The sequence below is a fragment of the Otolemur garnettii genome, unplaced genomic scaffold (assembly GCF_000181295.1).
Source record: "Otolemur garnettii isolate 467f Iridium unplaced genomic scaffold, OtoGar3 scaffold00159, whole genome shotgun sequence".
NCBI classification, from domain to species: Eukaryota; Metazoa; Chordata; class Mammalia; order Primates; family Galagidae; genus Otolemur; species Otolemur garnettii.
The window spans coordinates 2,025,191-2,052,462 of NW_003852554.1; the positions used below are offsets into that span (position 1 = coordinate 2,025,191).

The 27,272-nt window shown below is 37.9% G+C and overlaps 1 protein-coding gene across 2 annotated transcripts in view; it reads left to right on the forward strand.

Moving 5' to 3' along the window:
* FAF1 (Fas associated factor 1) overlaps window positions 1-27,272 on the forward strand; it is a 435,975-nt gene that overhangs the window by 162,959 nt on the left and 245,744 nt on the right. For both annotated transcript variants that reach the window (XM_003799928.3, XM_023519165.1), the window contains exons 5-6: window positions 4,508-4,599; window positions 12,204-12,295. In XM_003799928.3, coding sequence (XP_003799976.1) covers window positions 4,508-4,599; window positions 12,204-12,295 — 184 coding nt within the window. The remainder of the gene's footprint in view (window positions 1-4,507; window positions 4,600-12,203; window positions 12,296-27,272) is intronic.

Here is a 27,272-nt window from a genome sequence, read left to right on the forward strand (position 1 = left end):
TCTCAAAAAATTATGCCAAGCAAAGGAAGAGGCAGACTAATCTTTAGGGTGAGAAAGAGGATCACTGGTTGGAGCAAGGTCAGGCTTTTTTCCTTAGGGATATGAGCTTTTTATATGGAAAATGTTCTTTAGCTTGATTGTGTGTATATATTTGTCAAAACTCACAAATAAAAGGCTGTGTGGTGGCTTATGTCTGTAATCCTAGTGATACCGGATTTTTGATACTGAATTTCCAGGCTCTTGGTCTCAGCAGTTCGAAGAATAAAGTGATGGACCACAGGATAGGTTTTATTCAACAGGTATAAGTGTTATAGCTCTTATAACAAGCCAAACCTCCTTGTAGAGTAGGATTAGCAGTAAGATAGGTTTTATAATTCGAGTGTTACAGCTCTTACAAAGGGGCGAACCTCTTTCCAAGTGTTTACAGCTCTTATAAAGGGGTAAACCTCCTTGCAAGTATTTACAGCTCTTACAAAGGGGCGAACCTCTTTCCAAGTGTTTACAGCTCTTATAAAGGGGTAAACCTCCTTGCAAGTGTTTACAGCTCTTACAAAGGGCCAAATCTCATAGAGCAGGATACAAGTGTTACAGAGCCAAACCTCTTTGCTCTTCTGCTTTTTCCCCTGAGGTCTGCCGAGGTCTGTGCTCAGGGTCTCTGGCTTATATAGGGGCAGTTGTCCAATGAGCTTTTGGGTCTTGAAAACAGACTAATCATGAGTAGGTTTTGAAAATGGACCAATCAGGGATGCACTGGAGGAATCATCAGAAGTCCATGTGAGGAGACAGCATGGCGCCAATGTCTTTCCCCACTGGTGTCTGGTTCTTTTGGCTACCGGAGCCTCTGTTGGGGGAGGGAAGCTCCCCCCACTTGCCTACGCTCCAGCTTGCTGGTTCTTCTGCTGGCTCAACACCGCCAGGGTGGAGGCAGCAGGTCCCCCTAGCCCTGCTCAGCTGAGCTGGCTGGGGCGCCATTTGTCCAGTATCAGTAGCACTCTGGGAGCTGAGGCGGGTGAATTGCCTGAGCTCACAGGTTCAAGACCAGCACTGAGTAAGTGCAAGACCCCATCTCTTAAAAAAAAAAAAAATAGCCAGGGCACTGTGGTGGGTACCTGTTGCCCCAGCTTAGTCGGGAGGCTGAGGTAAGAGAATCACTTGAGTCCAAGAGTTTGAGGTTGCTGTGAACTATGACACCACAGGACTCTACCGTGGGTGACAAAGTAAGACTTTGTCTCAAAAAATAAAAAAAACCCTCACAAATAAATTTTATTATACGTAAACTATAATCTAATTAAGTTAATCTTTAAAAAGTGGGTGGTTATATTCAATAATCTGTTCTTGATGATCTGCATGCATATCTTTGCAATTGTCCTAGGAACATATGGAGGGTACTTTAGTGGTAATGCCATTTTGTTTGGCAGATGCTTGCTACATTCTAACACTTCACTCCCCCAAATTATTTTGAATATCCTAGAAACAACTGCCATTAATTGAGAACCTATGCTGGCCAGGTACTATGCTAGACACTTATGTGTATATTACTTCATTAATTGTAATAATAATATAGTTCAAAATAACCAACATTTTTTGAGTTTGTTAGTATGTATTAAGAAGTCTGAAAACATCTTTCATGACTTATGTCATTTAATACAACAACCCAATGAAGTGTTGGTACTTCATGCTTCTGGTTGCTATCATGATTCTGATTTTGTTTTCTATTCCTTTCTGCTTGTGGAAGAAAAGGCTATTTGTCTCCCTTGTCTTATGTTTTGCTTAGGCTTTCTGCAAAGAGTAATTGGGACTTTAAGTTAAAATTTCTCTCTCTTTTTCTTTCATTTAAGAAACTTTCCTTTCTATTGTTTTAGGTCATAAAGGCTAAAAGTATTTTCAGGAGTATAAGAGGGAGTTGTCAGGTGGAGATAAGTTTTTTTTTTTTTTTTTTTTGAGACAGAGCCTCAAGCTGTCCCCCTGGGTAGAGTGCCGTGGCATTACAGCTCACAGCAACCTCCAACTCCTGGGCTCAAGCGAGTCTCCTGCCTCAGCCTCCCAAGTAGCTGGGACCACAGGCGCCCACCACAACGCCCGGCTATTTTTTGGTTGCAGCCATCATTGTTGTTTGGCGGGTCCGGGCTGGGGATTCGAACCCGCCACCTTAGGTGTACGTGGCTGGCGCCTTAGCCAGTTGAGCTATAGGCGCCGAGCCTGGAGATAAGTTTTTAAGAGGAAGGCACTGGGAAGACTTGCAAATGTATAAACTCAGTTCTAGACAAGTACAGCTCTATAAATAGCCCAAACAAAAAGGCAGTGTTTATGTGTATGAGGTCTTACAATCAAGTTTGTGAACTTGCTACCATGAGTTAACATTGGGAGCACTATACAAACAATTTGGTAAGGTTGCATAACCTTGGTATATTAGTGTCTCACAATGGTGTTTGTGTCAACCTATAGTAGCGTCTTGGCGTGTTGATTGTCATTCATTATGATTGTTGTATATTTTGTGTGCTGTTGTGAGAATGTTGGAGCTTGAATTAGAGCAGTGAACAAACATATATAAATTTCTTATTATGAGTGGCAAGAGTGAAAGTGAAATCAAGGACATGTTACTCCAAGTTTATGAGGGTAATGCCATGAATAAAATGGCAGGATACAAATGTATTAAATAAGTAATAAGGAGAACTGATGAAAACAGCAAAAATTTACCAAATTGTGCCTCAAAATCATCAACTGACTATGAGAAACATAGCAGATCAAGTAAACATCAATAGAGAAAGAGGAGAATCTTAACTGAAAATCCTGGCCATCCACTCATGGCTCTTGCATTGTGACAGTGCACCAGCTCACATGGCACCGTTTGTGAAGGAGTTTTTCAGCTAGTCTATATTGTAACGTCCTCCCGGCGGAGCTGATCTGGGGACATTTTTCTTTACCTGAAGATAAAGGATATATTGAAAGGAAGACATTTTGATGACATTCAGGACTTCCAGGGTAATATGACAACAGCTTTGGTAGCCATTCCAGAAAAAGAGCTCCAAAATTTCTTAGGAGGGTAGACTAAGTGCTGGCATCAGTACATAGTTTCCTAAGGGGAATTCTTTGGAGATGACCATATGTAGTGACATATGTAGCACTTTTTCTAGGATGAGTTTGTGAACTTATTTGTCCGGCCTCATATTTAGTATAAAAAGTATGACTTTCCTTTCTATTATTTCTATAAACAGAACGATCCTTTATCAACAGTGATGTTTTTGAAGGCCAATGTTGATTAAAATTTGTACTATTATGGATATATTGTTGAACCAGAATTATTTTTATGATGATTAATCACTGTTCAAAGTGCTCAGATCGGAATTATTTTTATGATGGATAATCACTATCCAAAGTGCTCAGATAGGAATTTTCTTGAGGAAAGTAAAAAATGTCACTGAGACCACGAATGATTAGATTGTAGCATTGCTTGCTTAGATAGCTATATTGCCATAGAACTTGTATAGCATAAGTTTTTCCATCCTTCTTTTCCTTTATCAGCAAAGGAATTACTTTTCTTCTTTATATAACATAATCAGGCTTTTTGGTAATCTAAAATTACAGACTAGTAGCAACCTAACATAAAGCAGATATATGAAAGATTGTACATTCTAACTTAATGTCTGTTTAAAATAATATAGTACCATAAATCAACTGATTAATTTATAAGAGGCCTGATTCCTAAAAATGAATTTCTGAAGCACTGAGAAATTGTGAGCTATTTCTCATGAGCATTGTGTCCATTTTTTCTTTTTTACTTTTCTGTGTTCACCAAATGTAGTGTCCTTGCCTATTTTGATTTGGCTGTCCTTCATAGCCCAGCTATATTTCAAGTCAGGTTTAGGCTTCATCTCTCTCACAAAACCTTCTCTAGCTATTTGATCCAGCACAATTCCCCCCCCCCCCACTTTTTGAAATTCTGTTGCTGTTCTCTTTAATAGAACTTAAATTATTTTCTAGGTGGTATATATTCAGCTTTATTTATTTAATTAATGTGTGATCTCTGATCCTAGGAGTAGACAAGGTGGATAATGTTATTCCCCATTTTATAGATGTAGGAATAAAAATAGTCAGGTTATTTGATTTCCCCCAAATAAAACTTCAATCTAAATTTTTATTCCCTATACTATAATGCCTTAGGTTTTATACTTTATTTGCTACTACTTATGTTGAGCATACCATAGGTATTGTTGGTTGATTAGTTTGAAACAGATTGTCACTGTTCAAACCCCCAATGACTAATATCTATTTCTTTTATAAAGTCATGGTTTAAAATTAGGTACATAATTAACTCTTAATTGGGAAATGTTTTATCATAATTAATGTTGAAGCCTGAGGGAGACTTGAAGTTTGGACTACTGAAATTTTTTTCACTCTTCATTGGACAAATGTCGTTGTCCACAAATATTCATGGTAGCCCTAAATGTGGACAAATATTGAATGAGTTATTTTGTTAGTAATATTTGGTCTCTTCTTTTTTATGCAGGAGAGATTAAACAGATTCTAGAAAATGAGCTTCAGATACCTATGTCTAAAATGCTGTTAAAAGGCTGGAAGACCGGGGATGTGGAAGACAGCGTAAGTTTCTTAATTACTTAGAAATAAAAGTAAATTAAGTTATACAATTGGCTAAATGATGTATAAAAATTGGTTTTAATTAATGTTACATATAACAGAATAGATTTGGCAATAGTAATTTTATTTAAGGAATCACCTGCAATGTTTTTTTCCTGCATTTTTTGGCCGGGGCTGAGTTTGAACCCACCACCTCTGGCATATTGGGCCACTGCCCTACTCGTTTGAGCCACAGGTACCGCCCTACAATGTTTTTTAAGCTAAAGCATTTTCATGCTAAACCAATAACAAATTTAAATGAGGTAAGCATGTAAATGAAAACACAATATGTCATGCTTTTCCTATTTCTAAATTTTATAGGAGTTTGGCACTCTTGAGAGCTTTTACTTTTTGCTTAAACCTCTTAGGGTATCAGTGAGTGCCTTAGAATAATAATTTAATGAACAATTACATACTGGCCTGAATGAAGTCACATACATATATACATACGTACATTTATATATATGTACACTAAGAATTGATTATGGAACAAAGATAATAATAGGTAATGTTTAAGCTTGGAGAATTTTTTGACTGGGCATCGTGGCTCATGCCTATAATCCTTGCACTCTGGGAGGCCAAAACAGGTGAATTGCTTGAGCTCAGGAATGTGAGACCATCTTGAGCAAGAGTGAGATCCTGTCTACAAAAATAGAAACACTATCTGGGTATGGTGGCACATGCCTCTGGTCCCAGCTACTTAGAAGGCCGGAGCAGGAGGATTGCTTAAGCCCAAGAATTTGAGGTTGCTGTGAGATATGATATCACAGCACTACCCAGGGTGGCACAGTGAGACTGTCTCAAAAAAACAAAATAAAGGCTCGGCGCCTGTAGCTCAGGAGCTAGGGCACTGGCCACATATACTGGGGCTTGCAGGTTTGATCCCAGCCTGAGCCTGCCAAACCACAATGACAACTATAACAATCACAACAAAAATAGCTGGGCATTTTGGTGGTCACCTGTAGTGTCCCAGCTACTTGGGAGGCTGAGGCAAGAGAATCATTTAAGCCCAAGAGTTTGAGGTTGCTGTGAGCTGTGACACCACAGTACTCTACAGAGGGTAACATAGTGAGATTCTGTCTCAAAATAAATAAATAAATAATAAGGTAATAAAATTTGGAGAATTTTTAAATGGTAAGAATCTTTCTTTGTTTATTTGGATCATGGCAGGTTCATAGAATGAATTATATTTTAAGAATTTTAAGAACTGAGGTAGCAGCCTTGGTTATAAAATATTTCAGGAGGAAAAGAAATTAACTCTAAAGCTAGAAATAATGATAAAATATTTTTTTACTAGTTACTAGTCATTATTTTCATTAGGCATAAACTTAGAATCTTTAACTTTAGTTCTTAATTGTGAATGGCTTCCGTGGACATTGTGCTTGTAAGTATACTTACATATGAATTCACTTGAAATACAGAGATGTTTTGAGTATTTCCATATTTACAACAATTTTCAGTTGAGAAGATATTTGTAAATTTCGATATAAGGTAGTGATGTGCCATGTATATGTCAGCAAACTTTTTCTGTGCAGGGCTAGGTAGTAACTATTTTAGGCGTTGTGCTCCAAACAGTCTGTTGTAACTACTCACTTCTGCTGTCAAAAGCAGCCATAGACAAAATGCATGCATAACTATGTTTCAAATTTGAATTTGACACAGAAATTTGAATTTTATACCGTTTTATGTGTCATGAAATATTCTTCCTTTGATTTATTTTTCTAAGCATTAAAAAACATAAAAACCATTCTTAACACCTATACATAAACAGATCATGGGACAAATCCAGTAGCAGGCTAGATTTGTCTCACAGGCCGTAGTTTGCTGACCCCTAGTGCTGTACAATTGTTCTGATTGATGCATGGATTAAAAATTTTGAAAAGTGGTAAGTCAACAGCCTTGACAGAAGTAGAACATCAAATTTAATTCCTTTGTGTAGCTATGTTATTCGTTTGTTCATGCATTCATTGTGAAACCTCTGGGTACCACTCAAATTTGCATGACGTTTTCGGAGGGCCCTCCCCCTACTCCCCTCCTCTCACAGCAACCTCAAACTCTTGGGCTTAGGCAGTCTTCTTGCTTCTGCCTCCCAAGTAGGTGGAACTACAGGCACACACCACGATACCACCAGGCTAGTTTTTTCTATTTTTAGTAGAGGCGGGGTTTTGCTCCTACTCAGGTAGGTCTTGTACACCTAGCTCATATGATCCAGTCATCTTGTCCTCCCAGAGTGCTAAGATTACAGGTGTGAGCCACCATGGCTGGCCCATGAATGCCATTAATTTATTTTCTGATTGTCTTCAAGTTTGTATTTCTAGCCTATACTTCTATGAATTTACATATCCAAATCAGTAATCAATTTTTGGACTTGCATTTCTTGTTGACATTTCACATTTAACATATTTAAAATGTGATTCATGATTTTCTCTCCTATGTTATTTCTGTACTTGTTTTCCACAATAAAGGGAAGTGCTATATACCATTGCTAAATCTAAAATGTCATCATTGGTCTTCTCCCAGTTTTAATACCAATAGAGTCTATCTCCAGAATATATCTTAACCATGGCCAGTTTTCAATATTTCTATTGCAACTGCCTAATTTAGGCCATTAGGATCTCTTAACTGAACCTAAATGAAATGTCGTTATTGTTGTGTCACCTTTCTTTCATGGGTTCTTCTAAGTCATTCTCCACATAGTAGCCAGAGAGATCTTTTTAAAACATGAATTATGTTACTCTCCTGGTACAACATGGCTTTTTATTGAGCTTTAAATAAAATTCAGACTTCTTACCATAGATTAAAATGTGTTACATTATTATCCTCTCCTCGCCTCTACAGCTTCATCTTGAGCCTTTCTTACCCTCACTTTCCATGCTGCCGCCATGGAAACATCGTTGTAAATCTTTAATAGGTTCGTGCTCTGTACATCTTTACCTGACAGATGCTGTTTGACTATCTGGAATGCTTTACCCTGAATTCTTCACACGGATGGCTCTTTTTCATCCTTCAAGTCTCGGCTTAATGTTACCTTCTCCAACAAGGCCTTTGTGTCTAATTTGGTTCTCACCCCAGTATTCTCCATCACAGCAGCATGAATAAAGTGTCCTTTTTTTTTTTTATTCCTGCCATGTGTGGTTTGACAGGGTAGATGTAATAGAAAATCTTTTTGGGTAGTGGCATGGCAGAAAGATAGTAATGACTTGATCAAATGGTAAGACTAAGCATTTGTCAGTAATTCACAAAGCTTTAAAATACTGAAAGATAAAAATAATATTCCTGTGTGTGTGCATTTTGTTTGAATGTTAACTTTACAGAAATAATAATTTCAAAAAGATGCCACATATTTGACATAAAGTTTCAGGACTTAAGTGTATCCTGATAGATTATGAGGATATGGGAGTTTGCCTGATACAGTGGTTTTTTCAAACCACATACCACAAACCATTAGTGGATTGTGAAGTCAATTGAATGGGTTATAGCCAGCATTAAAAAAAAAAAAAGTAAAAACTATAGTGTTTTTCAAATAATAATGGTAACAGTGTATTCCAGGGGTCCTCAAACTTTTTAAACAGGGGGCCAGTTCACTGTCCCTCAGACCATTGGAGGGCTAGACTGCAGGCCCCGGGATGAGTCGGCTGCTAAGCAGGACGGGCAGGGGTGGCAAAAACACCCGGCGGGCCGGATAAATGTCCTAGGCCGGCCACATGTGGCCCGCAGGCTGTAGTTTGAGGATGCCATTCCTTTTTATTTAACACATAACAAATATGAGTGAAGAATTAATCTCAATAACCTTGGTGTAAGACTGTGCACTCATGGAGGGTCAATTCTTTCTACAATCGGGTAAGATTGCCCCTGTAGGCATTCTTGCCTCCATCTGTAGGGTTATGAACAATTTTTAGGTTCCCACTTCTCCTTGGTTTCTAACAATTTCAGCCTTGCAATTATTATTTGCTTTGATTCAACTAGGACTAATTTCATTATGCCTTTTCCCTCTATTTATGCCTATCACTGAATGGAGTTCAAAATTCCCAAATCTCCCCTCATTCAAATCTCCATAGTCTCTGCACATTCCCTACCTGTCTCTATCCTTTTTTTCTCTACAATGTTTGAAATCTTTTTTGCTATTCTTTGTGGAATTAATTCATTATTATCAAAATTCCTTATATGGTCAACCTCTTTCCTGTACATTCTTTTTACTATCTTCCTTTGACTGAAATCCATTTTCCTGAGGACATTGTTTCTCGGTAGCCTTCTTGGTGTTACTTGTTTTTCTCTGTCAACCCTTGTGCCGCTGGAATAAATGGCAAAATATATCTCCTCCTTGTTGCTCATTTTTACTTCCAGAGCTCTGTCTTTTCCTTTCTAAATTTTCTTCCATCTTTAAATTTCATGTCAAGGCTGGGCTTGGTAGTTCACACCTTTAGTCCTAGCACTCTGTGAGGCCAAGGCAGATGGATTGCTTGAGCTCACAAGTTTGAGACCAGCTGAGCCAAAGCAAGACCCCACCCATCTCTACTAAAATAGAAAAACTGCGGCAAGAGGATTGCTTGAACTGAAGAGTTGGAGCTGTGAGCTATGATGCCACGACACTCTACCCAGGGCGATAGCTTGAGACTCTAAGTAAATAAATAAATTTCATGTCAAAAGATTAAGTCATTGTTGTCATTTCCCCTCATTTTCTGGTTATTTTTAATTCCTGGTTTATAATTAATTCCTGCCTTAATTTGTAGTAGTTTTAGTATCTTTGTAAATAATTCCAATACCTTGGCCTCTTAGTTCCTTGAACTTCTTTCTCCCTACCCCCGCTATATTCTTTATTTCAGACTTTTCATTTCTGCTCACCATCTTTCATCTTTCTAGCTTGCTTCTTTTGGTATCCTAGCTCTAACAATCCTACAACTCTACTTAAACTGCAATCCATTGTTTTTACCTTGTTTTCATGATCATTACTTCTTTCATGGCCTTCCTTCCTTTACTCTATGTTTAATTCCACAGTGAATCATCATAATCATTTTTCTTGTGTATACTCTCAACTCTTAGTTCAAGGTCCCTGCTTGATGAAAATTCTTACTTGGTGAAATCTAACTCTTTGTGCCATACACCTAAGTGTGATTAGAGATAAAAATAATCATACTGATTAATTTATCTTTAAATTCATGACCATGATCTTCAGAGAACCCCTTAATGCTCCCAGTTCAGAGAGTTCCTTACCTGCATCTTACCCACATAATCTTCTTTCTTTTCTGTTACTCAAATGGCCTATCCAAACTCCTATCTAAGACCAAAGTTCTATTTTTCTCTGGATTACATGCTTCATCTCTTCTTGAATATTCAGGGACTTCACTCTAATTCTTCTGTCTTTCTCCTGTATCACCAGTGTTTTCCTCTAGTATTACCATGAACATTTAAACATGATGTTATTTCTTCCGTGGGGCAGGGGGGAACTCTTCATCCCAACTCCCCTTCCAGCAATGGCTCCCTTTCTACAGTCCCCTTGATAACAAAACTTCTCATGAAGATTTGTTTTTATTTGACTTTTTCAATTCCTGGTTCCTCCTGTTTTATTGAGTCCTGTCTAAGCAGGGACTTGCTAGTGCTCTTGTCCAGATCACCAACCCCGGGCGGCCCCTGTGGCTCAAGGGAGTAGGGGGCTGGCCCCATATGCTAGAGTGGTGGGTTCAAACCCAGCCCTGGCCAAAAACTGCAAAAAAAAAGCTTACCAACCACACTAAATTTAGTTATGATCTCATCTAGATTTGTGTATTTAAAATGTCATTTATATGCACTCTAAATTTTATATCTCTATCCCAGACATGTCCCCTGATTCCTGATTGCCATTTCCACCTGCTTACTTGTCTTCTCCACTTGAATGTCTAATCAACATTTCACACTTAGCTTGTCCAACATGGAGGTCTTCATTTGTAGTCTTCCCCATATCAGTTGATGGCAACTTCACCCTTCTAATTTTAGTCTAAAATTTGAACTAGTTTATATCTGGTTTGTCAGGAAATCCTTGTGGTGCTGTCTTCAAAATATATCCAGAATCCAATGCTTTCACATCTTTTCTACTTCCATCACAGTCACCATTGGTCTTATTTTAGTTTATTTCATTAGCTTGCTCTATTCTTCTGCCCTCCTCTTTCAGTCTTTCCCATATATTCTCAACACAGCTGCCACCGAGATCCCTTTAAAGTGTGAATCTAATCTTGTCATTTCAGTAGCTTCTCTCTCATTCAGAGTCGAAGTCCTTACATTAGCATAAATAGCTCCACACATTTCTGGTTCCCTCCATCACCATTACCTCTCTGACCTATCTCTTACCAGTGCTTACTTGGCTACAGTTTCTCTGCATGCCTTCTTGTTCCTTAAACATTTTACACTGACAGTTTCCTTTGGCTGAAATGTTCTTTCTGTATATTTTTGATGGTTTGTTTGTTTCCTCCACCTTTAAGTTTTTGCTCAAATATTACATTCTCCAAGTGAGACCACCCTGGTAACCCTATTTAAGATTGCAAAGCTCTCTAACCACACATTCTTTAGCACCCCTTCCCTGCTTGACATTTAATAAAAACTATTATCACTAATTTTCAGCTATATAGAGTTTCTTATTTTATTTATTCCTAATAAAATATAAGCTCCACAAGGTCAGGGATTTTATTTTAGGCTATTCTGTTCACTGCTATGTCTTCAGTGGCTAAAGTAGTTCTGGCACAGAGTACTCAGAGTAGCTCAGTAAATATCTGTTGAAAAAATATATGTCTTGAGGGGGGCACCTGTGGCTCAAAGGAGTAGGGTGCTAGCCCCATGTACTGGAGGTAGCGGGTTCAAACCCAGCCCTGGCCAAAAACTGCAAAAAAAAAAAAAAAAAAAAAAAAATATGTCTTGGCTTACAATGCAAAGATGTAAAATGTACTTGTTAATGTGTATTGCTGTCAAAAAAGCATTGAAGTACTTGAAGTTTTTATCATCAAGTTGAGAGCTTTGAAATGTGTTAATATATGAGTTTTGTAGCAAATAAATGAACTTTTTTTTATAGTTATCAAGATAGGCCATAAATAAAAGTAGTTCATTCATTCGAATTGAGAGCTTTAACAAAAAAGAAAGTTAAGAATAAAGTGACCCTCATCTAAGTAACTTAACTTTTCAGGCTGCATTTCCTCATCTATAAAATCACTGGCTTAAGGTACTTTCTATGATTTTTTTTCAAGGTCTAATCATCTCTGAAAACCTGTATTGCTGATTTTTTCATTAATGACCCTGGAATGAAGTTACATATTAGTTGCAAAGATATACTTCTTCAGTGAAGAAATTATTGAGTTCCAACCTAGTTTCTATCTATTTGTGTCTCTTCATGAGCTCTAGAATTTGTATATTAACAATCAGATTTATGCTGATTTATGATGCATGGGAGAAATAAGGTTATTTGGATTCAGCTGTTCTTTTGCATTGCCTGTTTGAGAAATTTTCAAAAGATGAAAAGTCAAACTACAAACTTGCCAATTTTTCAGAACTGTAGGAAAAGGTTAATAATGGACAATTAAGGTGGATTTTTTGTTTTACTCTTTCAGACGATCCTAAAATCCCTTCACTTGCCAAAAAACAACAGTCTTTATGTTCTTACACCAGACTTGCCACCACCTTCATCATCTGGTCATGCTGGGTAAGGTGTTTACTTTTCCTGAGAATCTGAAATGAAAAGTTTGATTGTTAAATTGCTGTAAGTTGTATCTGAACATCAAAATTAAATCAAAGTCGTCTTGAAACTTTAACATAGCAACTGCTGTTAAGTATATCAATTTTCAAACTATTTGGTCTAGAAGTTTGTTTATTTTAGTGGTGGAGTCTTCTTATCCAAAGAAAATCTTTAGTAAAACTCTAATATGTGAAAAATAGTCAAATGGTACTATTTGATTTATGATCATTTTGATAGTACATTGCACAGGTAATTCTGTGATTAAATAGAACTATTTAATCAAATGGTACTATTTGATTCTGTGATCTCTTTGATAGTACAGGTAATTCCATGATTAAAGGAGAAGGTTTAGAAGTGGAGGGAAAAGAAAGTGTAAATGGAACCACAGTCTCTCTTGCTCCTGAAAAGACATACCTTTGAGGAGAATTCATTGGGCTCTGCAGAATAAAACTTGTTAGAAGTTTTTTATTAAGATATTTTTTCTGGGCTTGGCACAGTGGTTACGGTGCTAGCCGAATACACTGAGGCTGGTGGGTTCAAAACCAGCCCAGGCCTGCCAAAGAACAGTGACAACTACAAAAAAAAAAAAAAAAAACATGGGGCGTTGTGGTGGGCACCTGTATTCCTAGCTACTTGGGAGAGAATCGCTTAAGCCCAAGCCCAAGAGTTAGAGGTTGCTGTGAGATGTGACACCACGGCACTGTACCCAGGGTGACAGCTTTAGACTCTGTCCAGGCACAGTATCTCATGCCTGCAATCCTACCACTGTGGGAGGCAGACGCAGGTGGATAGCCTGAGCTCAGGAGTTTGATCCAGCCGGAGCAAGAGCAAGACCCCCATCTGCAAAACTAGCTGGCATTGTGGCAGGTGGCTGTAATCCCAGCTATTTGAGAGGGTGAGACCAGAGGATCTGTTGAGCCTGAGAGTTTGAGCTTGCTGTGTGCTATGATGCCATGGCATTCTACCAAGGGTGACAGAGTGATACCCTGTCTCCAAAAAAAAAAAAAATCTAATATAATTGTATTTGATAGTTTGCTAATAGTTTGTTTGGGGTTAAGAATTTAAAGATTTCTTGGATTGCTTTTTATCTTCTGCCATGTTAAGATTATATATTAGTGGGAGGTGGAATTTGCATGCTATTACAAAATTACAGACTACAGACTTGTAGTCCATGTGTTTAGTAATGTCAGTATAAACTTCAGATGAGATTAAGTTAAACAAAGAGTTATACTTCTGTATCTTGTCAGTTAGAACATTATTTTGTAGGTTAGTTAACAAAGTGTAATCACTGTCATATAATATAATCCACATAATTAAAAGCAGACAGGAGACATCATTGTTTATAATCTATTGCTTTCCAGTGACATGATTAAATGGATTTATCAGAATGTCTTCTTGGGCTAATGAAAGCGTTCTTCATTGTCATGTGGCTGACCTTAGTTTGACTGCCAGTCACTCAATCCCTAGACAAGCAGAGGCCTTCAGTAGTATTGTTGATAATGCAGTGTTTATTGGAGAATGAATATGTCACATAACATTAAAGCAGTTTTTCTATTTGGCCTTGTAGATTTTTATTATGTTATAATGATGCTATTTCTTGTATTGGAAGAGTAAGAAAGAAAAATTCAAAGGCAAACAAAAGACATAGAGGGAGGAGGGGCAAATGATAATTTCTGCTGATGTAATAAAATTCATGTTAGTGTGCATTTTATTATGACCCAACTTAAAAGCCAGAGTTCACTTCTTATAGTTTATTTATCCAACATATCTTTCTATAAAACTAGAGGTTTTTAAAAATAATATATCTTAAATGATGATTTCTTAGGAGACAGTTTTAAAAACCAAAATAAGATCTGTGTAGAACCTTAAAAGCTAATGGTAATAATTATTTTTAATTTGAGATTTTCATTTGTATTTTATTAGGTAAAATAATTTTTGACATCTTAAATGTATAGTGGAGCCAAAAAGTAATTCCCTAGTGAGTTACACAGCATTTCAGTTTATTAAAAATAGACAACCATGACAGTATTAATGTACACAGCTATGATTTAATAAAAAAAAAAAGACAAACTTGGTATGGCACCTATAGCCAGTGACATGATTAAATGGATTAGGGCACCAGTGGTTAAGGCGCCAGCTACATATACCAGGGCTGTTGGGTTTGAACCAGGCCAAGGCCTGCTAAACAACAATGATGACAACAGTAACAACAGAAATAACCGGCATTGTGGTGGGCACCTGTAGTCCCAGCTACTTGGGAGGCTGAGGCAAGAGAATCACTTAAGCCCAAGAATTTGAAGTTGCTGTAAGCTGTGACGTCACATTACTCTACCCAAGATGTAGATATTTTGAGATAGTGAGACTGTCTCTAAATAAATAAATAAATAAAGACAAACTTGATATGTACTCAACTCTATAATGAATCAAATTGATTTGTTTTTGCAGTTTTTTATTATAGTTGGTGGATTCATAGTAATCTTATTTGTAATTTGTAGCCTAATTTATAATCTAAAAGGAGAAAACCAAAGGCAATTATGATTCTTAGGACTGTATTTGGGACTTGGCAAATGAATCAAATAACTCTTTAAAATTGGTAGAGAAAAATGAGCTGGTTTATATACATCTTATTTAGCCCCATCCCTTTCTTATCTCAGATATAAGGGTTTTTGGGGGTGGGGTGGGGGGGATAGAGTGTCATTATGTCATCCTTGGTAGAATGCTGTGGTGTCACAGCTCACAGCAACCTCAAACTCTTGGGCTTAAGTGATTCTCTTTCCTCAGCCTCCCAAGTAGCTGGGCCTACAGGCACCCGCCACAATACCCGGCTATTTTTTGGTACAGTTGTCATCGTTGTTTAGCAGGCCTTGGTGTATGTGGCTAGGGCCCTACTCACTGAGCTATGGTGCTGAGAGAAGATATAAGATTTCTTAAAAAGTGGTATGTTTTATTTAGGTAGTTGTTTGATATTTAATTTGTTTTATTATTGTTCAGTTGTTTTTTTCTCTGATGTGAGTTCAGTAAATGTTGGAAGATGGAGGAGGCTAGAGAATAAAACTGCCTGTTAATTGCAATAATTGTGATATGGGCTGCTCCTGCATTCCACCATTGCAATTCCAGCCCAATGGCAAATGTTGGGTTCTTTCTTTATTTAGTATCAGTTTTCTCTCAAGGCACTAGATAACATTAGTATTATATAGCATCACTCCTAAACAAAATATTATAATAACCAAATCAGAAAAGTAATATGATTGGGCTGCACCTGTGTCAGTAGGTAGGGTGCTGGCCTCATATTCCAAGGGTGGCATGTTTGAACCTGGCCCTGGCCAAACTGCAACAACAACAAAATAGCTGGGCATTGTGGTGGGTGCCTATAGTCCCAGCTACTCGGGAGGCTGAGGTAAGAGAATGGCTATGAGCTGTGACGCCAAGGCACTCTACCCAGGGCGATAAAGTGAGACTCTCTGAAGAAAAAAAAAAAAAGAAAAGTAATATGTTTATAATTCATTTCTCCTGGCAAAAGAAATCAAGATATAATGAGAAAAAATGAGATTCCAGTTCCAAGCTGGCATAAGGCCTTAGGTTTTTCTTTTATAAAATAGGAAGCATATTTCAAATTGTCAGTGGTTGTAAAAATTTGGTAAGCAACAGAGCTCCATTACATGTGAAAGTGTAAATTACACAGCACAATAATTAAAATGATTTATCGGCCGGGCGCAGTGGCTCACATCTGTGATCACAGCACTCTGGGAGGCCGAAGTGAGAGTGGATTACCCTGAGCTCACAGGTATGAGACCAGCCTCAGCAAGAGCAAGACCCTGTCTCTAAAAGAATAGCTGGGTGTTGTGGTGGGTACCTGTAGTCCCAGCAACTTAGGAGGCTGAGGCAAAAGAATTACTTGAGCCCAAGAGTTTGAGGTTGCTGTGAGTTATGACGCCATGGGACTCTACCAAGAGTGACAAAGTGAGACTCTGTCCCCTCCCCAAAAAGAAATGATTTATATATGCTAACAAAGACTGATAGTAATTCTTTTCATTCAAATTATACTTTTATAACAACTTTTCAAGGACACAGGCCTATTTTGATGCATTTTTATTATAAATGAGAAAATCAGGGTATTTAGAATTGGTAAGAAAGTTGAGGTGTTTAGAAGAATTATGTAGAGTGTTTGAGTTAAACGGTAAATACTCTGACTCTGAAAATTGTGGTATTCCTTCTACTGTTTAGCTTTTAGATTCCTGATAGAAATACGCAAAGCTTTATTCCAGAGTCACCTTCTTTTTAAGAGGTGAGGAGATTTCTTTCACCTGTTTATTTATTTGTTTGTATGTTTGTTTGAGACAAGGTCTCATTCTGTTGCCTGAGTTAGAGAGCAGTGTGTTATTATAACTCATTATAACCTCAAACTCCTGGGCTCAAATGATTCTCCTGCCTCAGACTCCTGAGTAGCTGGGACTACAGGCATATATCACCACACATGGCTAGTTTCCTTCTTGTTGTTGTTTTATTTTGTTTTTAATTTTTTGTAGAGATCAAGCTTGCTGTTACTTAGGCTGGTCTAGAACTTGTGACCTCGAGCAATCCTCCTGCCTCAACTTCTCAAAGAGCTATCACAAGTGTGAAAGAAGATTTGTTTTGTTTTCTTTTTTTTTTTGGTAGAGACAGTTTCACTTTATTGCTCACAGTAGAGTGCCATGGTGTCACACAGCTCATAGCATCCTCCAACTCCTGGGCTTAGGTGATTCTCTTGCCTCAGCCTCCCGAGTAGCTGGGACTACAGGCACCTGCCACAACACTCGGCTATTTTTTTGTTGCAGTATGGCTAGGGCTGGGTTTGAACCCGCCACCCTTGGTATATGGGGCTGGTGCCCTGCCCACTGAGCCACAGGCACTACCCAGATTTCTTTTTAAAATCTTGTACCTTGTCTTTATGTAGTATTTGAACGACATTTGCACATTTGCTTTTTTAATTTCCCTTATTGTAAGTCTTTTCAGGAATTCTTATGAAATGTCATTATGTGAATTCACTTAGTTATAGTATATAAATTATTTAATAAAATGTAGATATAAAATAATATGTTCTTACTGACAAGCCATTCTATTATTAATTTTTGATGAGAACTATAGATAAAGAAAACTATCTCAAACCATGTCCTGTCCCTTTTAAAAAAGCCTTATTGGCTTGATTTTATTGCCACTAGGGGGTGCTTGGTAATTGCGTCTTTGCATATACAATTTCTTTCTTGGGAAAAAAAGGATACAAGCTAAGAGCAGCAAAATTGACCATGTGAGCCCCTATAGTTGATATTAGAATGAATTTAAAGTAAATTATGCTTTTTTGAAAACAGTGTTTCAGGCTTCCTGAGAATTTAAGAGCAAAATTAAAATCTCCCTAATAGTTGAAAAGCATTTTAAACCTTTTTGATTACAAATTATAGTAAAATTAGAAAAGGAGAAAGACTGTTAATTATGTTTCATGTCATTATGGAAAAGATTCATTCCATTAATGATTTATTGATTACCTACTAGATTAAGGATGTTAGGTTTTTCTTAATTCATCCCTTTACAGAAAATTTCCTCAGATTCTAACTCATTCCTGGTGAGATTTTTTACTTCTCACTCCACATTTAAATCTTAAGATCCACTCTTTCAGGTGACCTATAGAAGGAGTTATGACTCAGTCTTCAGAGCCTGATGGACTGATCCAATAGGCCTGCCTTATAAACCTAGTCATAGTAGAAAAGACAGCTTATGTATCGTATGGCAGTCTTGTCTAGGCTGTACCTAACACCTTAGTAAGAAATGAAAGGGAACGTAGGCTGGGTATGGTGGCTCATGCCTATAATTCTAGCACTTTGGGAGTATCTCTTGAGGACAGGAGATCGAGAACAGCCTATGCAACATAATGATACCCTATCTCTGCAAAAAATAAAAATTAGCTAGTTAATATAGCAAGCACCTATAGTCCTAGCTACTGAGGAGGCTGAGGCAGAATGATCACTTGAGTCCAGGAGTTAGAGACTGCAGTGAGTTGTGATTGAGTGCTACTGCATTCCAGCCTGAGCAATAGAGTGAGATCATGTCTCAAAACAAAAACAAGGCTTGGTGCCTGTAGCTCAAGTGGCTAAGGTGCCAGCCACATACACCTAAGGTGGCAAGTTCAAATCAAAACAGCCCGGACTGCCAAAACAACAATGACGGCTGCAAACCAAAAAATAGCCAGGCATTGTGGTGGGCACCTGTGATCCCAGCTACTTGGGAGGCTGAGACAGGAGACTTGCTTGAGCCCAGGATTTGGAGGTTGCTGTGAGCTGTGATGCCACAGCACTCTACCCAGGGGGATAGCTTGAGGCTCTGTTTCAAAAAAAAAAAAAAAAGGGAGGAGGAGAGAGAGAACTTAGTAAACTAGGGCATAGGAAGTTAAAGAAGAAGGTGCTGGTCTTGTTCTTGCCTTCTATAAAATCTAGCTTAGTACAGTGTGACTTTGTGAGTGATTCTGATTGGCTCTTTTTTCCCTCTGAGAGAAGTAAGTCAGGAATGGAGGTGGTGGGGGGCGGTGGTAGAGGGAAGGAGCTACAAGCCTTCTAATTTAAACTCTTCTTTAATGAGGAGTATCAGCAGGGGCAGAAATTTTATCCTCCTTTTAAGGTAGCAGAAGCCTGAGGAAAAGTGAAAAAAATTCTCATACTTGAGGTCTCTTCCAATGCTCTATGTTTGAGATGCAGCCCATTACCTCCATTAAGTGTGAATGTATAGGAGAAAACTTCTGAAGCTTTGCTTCTCTGTCTCTGCTTCTATTAGCCATTATTGTAGTAGGTATTCATTTGTGCTACCAGCCCTGGTTTAGCAAAGAAGTGAGTCCCTCTGGGCGATGTGTATTGATTTTCATACAAGCATAGTGTTCCTTTTTCTTTTTTCTCATTCCCACTTCTCCTTATCTAAGGCCATTGTGGCCACTCGTCTATCTTGTCCCCCCATTATCCCAACTAAGAAAGATAACTGAGAAGTATTATGAAACTGTTGTGGGGTTCACTTATTAGAACAACATTCTCTAGATGCATTCACATAGTTCTCATACTACTTCTGTTTTTCTAACACCTCACAATCTCTGCACGAATATTAATCCTTGTAATATTCAATCTTTTGTCTGTTTTCTATTTCAGTTTTTGATGTGCTCTTTAATGCAAGAGAAATCACATTCATGAGAGCTCTGACTTTGAAAGAGAGGAAAGCTCTAGGAAGGAGCTAAAGCTCATCTTTGGAAGGAGCTAAAACAGGGGAGGGAGTGGATGTGATTAGCACATTTGGGCTTCAGACCTAACACAATGTATATGTTCAGTAATTTCCCTTTCCCAGGTCATAGAGCTAGTTATAGGATGAGCCAGGACTTGTATTTCATAGAGCCCTGAACTCTAAATTGTCTATCGTAGTACTTTTGAACATCCTGGAAGTGAATTTTTTTTTTTCCAGGCATGTGACAAGTTTATTTCTTTTTCTCCTGGTTTATACTGGAAGTGAGTTTTTAACTGTCACTCAAATGTTCCTCAAAAGTCAGAATCAATATGGTCCTCAACTTTATTCTCATTTCAGTTTTAGTATATATACTGCTGAAGTGAGCACTACTAAATTTTTTTTTTTTTGGAGACAGAGTCTCACTATGTTGCCCTCAGTAGAGGGCTGTGGCATCACAGCTCACAGCAACTTCAAACTCTTGGGCTTAAGCGATTCTCTTGCCTCAGCCCCCCAAGCAGCTGGGACTACAGGTGCCTGTCACTTTTTTCTTGTTATTGTTTTGTAGGCCCTGGTCGGATTTGAACCTACCAGCCCCTGTGCATATGGCTAGCGCCCTAACCACAGAGCTCATGGCACTAAGCTGAGTGCTAAATTCTTATTTCAGTTTAGTTCATTTGTGAAGTAAACTAGAAACAGTGTTTGCTGGCCTATTTAGATACTCAGTCCTTTGAGTGAATGGGTAAAGTGATGCAGTTATTTAGGAATAGATAAGCAACTGCTAATGAAGGACTTTTTTGTCTAGGTTTTATTTTATTTTATTTTATCATATTTATTTATTTATTGAGACAGAGTCTCACTTTATCACCCTGGGTAGAGTGCCATGGCATCACAGCTCATAGAAACCTTAAACTGTTGGGCTCAAGCATTTCTATTGCTTCAGCCTCCCAAGTAGCTGGAGCCACAACACGTGGCTATTTTTAGAGATGAGGTCTCACTTTGACTCAGGCTGGTCTTGAAATCATGAGCTAAGGGGGATCCACTCACCTTGACCTCTCAAAGTGCTAGGATTATAGGCATGATCCACTGTACCTGGCCTAGGGTATTTTTATTTTAAATCTCGAAAAAAACCAGGGCCGAGTGCAGTGGCTCGGGCCTGTAATCCTAACACTCTGGGAGGCTGAGGCAGGAGGATCATTTGAGGTCAGGCATTCTAAACCAGCAAGGCCCTGTCTCTACTAAAATAGAAAAATTAGTGGGGCATGTAGTCCCAGTTACTCTAGAGGCTGAGGCAGAAAAATCATTTGAGCCTAGGAATGTGACGTTGCTGTGAGCTAGGCTGAGGCCATGGCACTCTAGCATGGGGGACAGAGTGAGGCTCTGTCTCCAAACAAACACAATAACCCAGGCCGGGTGCAGTGGGTCATGGCTGTAATCCTAGTACTCTGAAGCCAAGGCTGTGATTGCTTGAGCTCAGGAGTTGGAGACCAGCCTGAGCAGAAGTGAGATCTCATCTCTACTAAAAATAGAAAGATTAGCCAGGCATCATCTTGAGGTGCAGGGCCTTGGGGCTTCTAGTTGAGAAGTGGTAACACAAGTTATGAGATGGTGAGGGAAAGAAATGTATGGTGAATAAAGGTTGTGGTATTATGCAGATAAATGTCTCTCAGGTAATAAGAGAGACAGCCCTCAGAAGAGGTGATTGGACGTGGTGTCCACCTCCAGTCTCCTCTCCTGTGATCCAGATTATTAATCTTTCCTAGTTGATAAGATTCCTAGAGAGGGGATTCTTGACTATTGAGTTCCTTTTGGAGGATCTATCTTAAGGCAGCTAAGGGGAGCTCAGAGAAAACCTGTCTGTGTCTGCTGTTGTCCAAGAGCCCTTAGTTCAAAGTAATCAGCATACCAAAACATCTCATTTTGGGTTGACATTTCCTGAACTCCTTCAATATTTATCTGTAAAAATATTTTAAGTTACCAGTGTTATAATCAGAACAACACATGAGTTGATATAGCATTCTTAAAGTAACTTGTCATTTCTTAAGAATTAATTGATAAAATCAGTATTTTAAGTACATTCTTATGATTATTGTTCAACCTAAATAAGATTCCAGTTAGCATCATTATTAGATTTTGTGAAAGTAAAATTGGAAGTGTTGGATTTCTTAATAAAAGACCACTTAAAATTGGCTCATTTTAGAGACAGCGCCTCGCTATCTTGCCTAGGCTAGAGTGCAGTGGTATTATCATAGCTCAACAACCCTCCTGTCTCAGTTTCCCAAGTATCTGGGACTACAGGTGTGCACCATCATGTCCAGCTAATTCTTCTATTTTTTTGTAGAGATGTGATCTCCCATGTTGTCCAGGCTGATCTGAACTCCTGGCCTCAAGCATTCCTCCTGCTGTGACCTCCCAGAGTGCTAGGATTATAGGCGTGAGCCTCTGACTGTAAATGAGCTTTGACTCTTTTTTAGGAAGGAGACATTTTCTTAAAAGTTATACATTCTGGATGAAAGAAGAAACTTGTCCCCAATTAGAGCATCGATGAAGTTCACAACACGTCTAATTGGAGTGATGTACCAAACCCGTTTATATAGTTTATTGTCTATTGATAGGTCAGTGACCACTGAGATTAGCTTGTTAGCATCACACTTTGAAAAAGAACTGCAGGCATTCTCTATGGTTGATTTAATGGATAGTGAGAAACTTGGTCACTATCATGAAACAAAAATTAATATATCTATAAATATAATTTTTTTTTTGCTTTTTTACTATTTTGTCTAGATGGATAGAACTATATTTTGACAGTTTTGCTATGTACTATTTGATGGATCACAATATATCACTATCACCACTAATTACCACATTTTGATTAATCTTATATACTTTGCTTAATACATTTTGCTGAATCCAATATCACTATATTGATTAAGCAGTAATTATAGACATAAGGCCACCTGAACTTTGAAATCATCATGAAAAATGTTATTAGGAATTATGTGAAACCAAATGTTTATTTATCTAGACATATTTAATTGCCAGCAAAGAAAGCAATTAAAAGTAGCTGCAGAGTAAGAGGCCAACCTTCGTTAAACATGGTTTTAAGATTGTTACAGAACTTGTGGTGATGATAACATGGTGTCTTGGAGGATGTTAACAACTGTAGCAGAGTGTTAATTAAGAATGATGTAATCTGTAGCTCAGAATTATTAGTATATGTTTAGCTGGACAAAACCAAAATTTAGTTTCAGTTATGATGAGAGCTCAAGTCATATTTATAGTGGAAAGATTAACATTTTACTTTTATGCTGTCCCTGAGACAATTTAAAAATCCTGAATGAAATACAATCAAATGTAAACATAAAGGCCCTAGCTCATTTACATACGTGCCAGATTTTCAAACTGATTGCTATTTGAACCTAATCTGTCATTGCTGGCCGTATTAGCTACAACAAACATTACATTTACATATTGATTTCTTATTTTGTTTTAGTGTAAATAATCCATAATTATAGTAAATTTGGTCTTTTGTTGACAAGAGCTCATATGACTCTGTAAGTTTAGAATGGAAATTTAAATTGCGGTGTGTCATGCTTTTTAATTTGAAATCTTGATGTATCTAAAAGGATAGAAGCATTGTAGATCACTAAATAGTCCCGTAGAGACAAAAGAGAAAAGAGTTTAGTGCCTTTAGAAAGATATAAATGGTAAAATATTAATAAAAAATTCAATATACATTTAAAAATTATGTTTTTATAATTAAAAAATCATAGTAATTTGAAATAAATTACTGTTCTTTAGTGTCAGGCCATATTTAAAAAATAAAATCAGCTGGACATGAACCTTAGAAATCTGTTTTATATTGATATTTGTGTTTAAAATATCCAGTGCAAGAAAAGAAATAACATATACACACAGCAAGAATGAAAAAAGACTTTGAATCTCTGTATTCATGTTAATACTTTACTCATCTTTACTACACAGATAGCATTGATTTGAGAGGTATAATTTCACTGCTGACAAATAATGCATGTCAGTGGACATATGAGGTTATTAGGTAGCAGTGGCAGCAAATCCATGGTTCCCATTTACACTGGTTAAAAGTATGTTGTATTTTTGAAGTTAAAAATATAGATCCCATTTTAATTGCAAAAGTTGTCACTGTTGGATTATGAAAGCATTTTTTTATGGTTAAATTTTAATGGTGACATAATTTGTATATAATCAATGTACAAAGTATCTCTGAGTTATATATTGTTTTCTACTATGGATTTTAATGAGTGAGATTTCTGTTTTGCTTTGTACACACAAATGTCTAATAAGCAGCCAGTTTAGAAGCTTGTGCTGAACTGATGGCAGCCTTTTAGTTGGGTGCTATGAATGGAGAAGCCCTAAAATCCTTTATGTTTGTCAACTTGGGCTTCTCTAACAAAGTACTGTAGAACGTGTGGCTTAAACAACAGACATTTATTTATTTGTCAAAGTTCTGGAGGCTCCAAGTCCAAGATTTAGCTGCTGGTTGATTCAATTTCTGACAGGTACCCTTGTTTGGGGTTGGCTCCCCTTCTTGCTGTGTTCTCACATGGTGGAAAGAGTGAAAAAACCCTTGTCTCTCTTCATCCTTTTATAAGGAGACTAATCCCATCATGGGGGGCTCCTATCCTCATTACCTCATCTAAACTTAAATCTCCCAAAGTCTCTGTCTCCAAATGTCACACCAGGGGTTAAGGCTTCAGCATACAAAGTTTGGGAAGTACACATTCAGTCCACAACACTCCTGCAGTCCAAGTCTGAATTTATCTTTCCTAATCTAGTAGATTAATTTTGATGGATTTATGCTTTTGAATAGTGAGTGCTTGCCCAAGTACAGTTAATATTTTATGCTGGGCTGTGGGTTAGCCTGGCCAAATCTTCTGTCCACTGAAGACTTTAAGAAGGAATTCTGAATCTAAGGAATTGCTAGAGAGGAAATCTATCTATCTATCTATCTATCTATCTATGAATGACAGAATCTCTGTCACTCTGGGTAGAGTGCCATGGCATTAGAGCTCACAGCAACCTTAAACTCCTGGGCTCCGGTCATCCTCTTGCCTCAGCCCCTCAAGTAGCTGGGACTATAGGTACCCGCCACAACACCTGACTAGTTTTTTTATTTTTAGTAGAGATGAGGGTCTTGCTTTTGCTTAGGCTGATCTCGAACTCCTGAGCTCAGGCGATCCACTTGCCTTGGCCTTCTGAAGTGCTAGGATTACAAGTGTGAGCCCCACCCCACCTTTATTTTATTTTATTTTATTTTTGAGACAGAGCCTCAAGCTGTCACCCTGGGTAGAGTGCTGTGGCATCACAGCTCACAGCAACCTCCAACTCCTGGGCTCAAGCCATTCTTCTGCCTCCACCTCCCAAGTAGCCGGGAGTACAGGCGCCTGCCACAATGCCCGGCTATTTTTTGGTTGCAGCTGTCATTGTTGTTTGGCAGGCCCAGTCTGGATTCGAACCCGCCAGCTCAGAATGTGAGAATATATGTGGCTGGCACCTTAGCCGCTTGAGCCACAGGCACCCAGCCATGCCCCTCCTTTAGAGAGGAAATCTTTAAGTCACTATTACACCTTGTCTACTACTGTAGTACTCTATGAAATGGGCCTGGTGCTAGTTGGCAAGAGGGAGGTCATTCCTTTTTTTCATTAGGAATTCATAAATGATTGTTTTACTTCCATAATTCAGCCTTAAGTTAAACTTGAAAAATCACTATATATATATTAAAATAGCCGAGTCTTTTCTCATAAGTGGATTACTAAAGTACTGTCTGAATGTGAAGAAAACATGGAAGGGAATGTAATGTTTATAAATATTGCCACTCATTAGAAAGCAGGTATTTTACAGATAACTCCTCTATTTGTGATAAGTATTTGTAGTTAAATTGGAATGAGTATTCCCAGGTTTAGATGGATGGACATTGTGCTAATGAGTGAACTTCGGAAGCCCAAGACTTGTAGACAAAGAGAGAGAAAAGATATTTTAATTAAATTATTTCTAGAACTGTGTTAGTGTCTTAGGTATTAATGCTTAGCTATAGTACTCAGGATTTTAGGGAAGTGGTTATCTGTATATTTTTGTAGTTTTCTCTGTTACAACTAACTCCCCTTCTTTCCCATTTTAAAATTAATAAACTGATTAGGGAAATTAGGACATGATATATTTGAAAATGTCTAGCACTTTGCCTGATAGGTAGTTAATAATGCATTTTATTTTTATTTTTTATTTTATTTCATTGCAAATAGCCACTAGCTCAGACTCTAGGGACAAATTACATTTTACATATTAATTTTAATCTGTATCTGAGGGTAGAGCAAGGACGGGTAGTTTTAATGTCCCTTTTCTGTACATAGAAATCAAACCATGTCCTTTTTGACAAATGTAAATATTTCAATTGAAAGGAAAATCATAATGGAGAAAAAAATAAAAACCACTGAGAAGAGAATGTTCTTTTAAGATCACTTCTTGCTTCAGTTAAAATTTAAACTGCTTTTAAAAAGTTCCTACATTTGCTTACACCTTTTCTTCTCCTAGTAATTGCAGTGAAAACATGTCATTAAAAAAAATGTTCAGTATTTCTCACCTGTTTTGTCAGTCATCCTTAGACTCTCGTATATCAAAAATGAAAGTCGCATAAATGACTTTGCAGACTGCTCGCAGATGGCTTAACCATGGCTGACTATCCTAACCATCCATTAGAAGGTACTTTTTAGGGACACACTTTCTTCGGGATATAGCGTATGAGGATTCAACTCACTGTTAGCTTCAGCAACTAGAATCAGTTTGCCTAGGTAATACTTTAAAGTCTTTGCAAGTTATGCAGATCACCATGGCAGATTCCTTACAGACTTCCCTATTACTCCTCCTCCCCAAATCGTCACAAAACAAACACAGTTTACTCAGTTCACATGCCAGCTTCTGTGGAAAACGTCCTTGGTTTAATTTCGGTATTTTCCTGTATTTCCATAGCATCTTAGGAAAATTAGTATTAGTGATCTTAACATGGTACCATTAGTGAATTCTAATTTTGCTTATTTGCACGCCCCTAATAAACTCAATGAAGGTAGAACATGATCTTACTAGGTTTACTTCCTTGGTACTCGAGGGCAAATCATAAGAGTATAATCTCTGAAGTTAGACCTGGGTTGCTACTACTTAATTTTTGGATGACATTAAGTAATTTGATATCAGTTTCCTTATCTGTTTAAGAGAAATGATGAAAATAACTTCATAAAGTTGGTATAAATCTCTTAATGCCTGATACATAGTATCATTTGTTAAAGGGTAGCCATTGTTATTAATGGCTAAGTGAATGAATTCGGCTAGAGCAAAGGTTCTCAACCTTCCTAATGCCGCAACCCTTTAATACAATTCCTCATGTTGTGGTGACCCCCAGCCATAAGAGTCTGATGTCAAAGATTGATTAATCCTATCAGCTGACTCTTAAAATAAACAAACTGTTCATTTCTGTATCTCTCTTTCTCTTTTTGAGACAGAGTCTCACTCTGTTGCCCTGGGTAGAGTACCGTGGCATCATGATACCTCATAGCAACCTGAAACTCTTGGGCTCAAGCAATCCTCTTCCCTCAGCTTCCCCAGTAGCTAGCTGGGACTTCAGAGACACACCAGCTAATTCTTGCCACCCCCGTGCCCCCCCCCCCCCCCCACGCCACCCCCGGGCCCC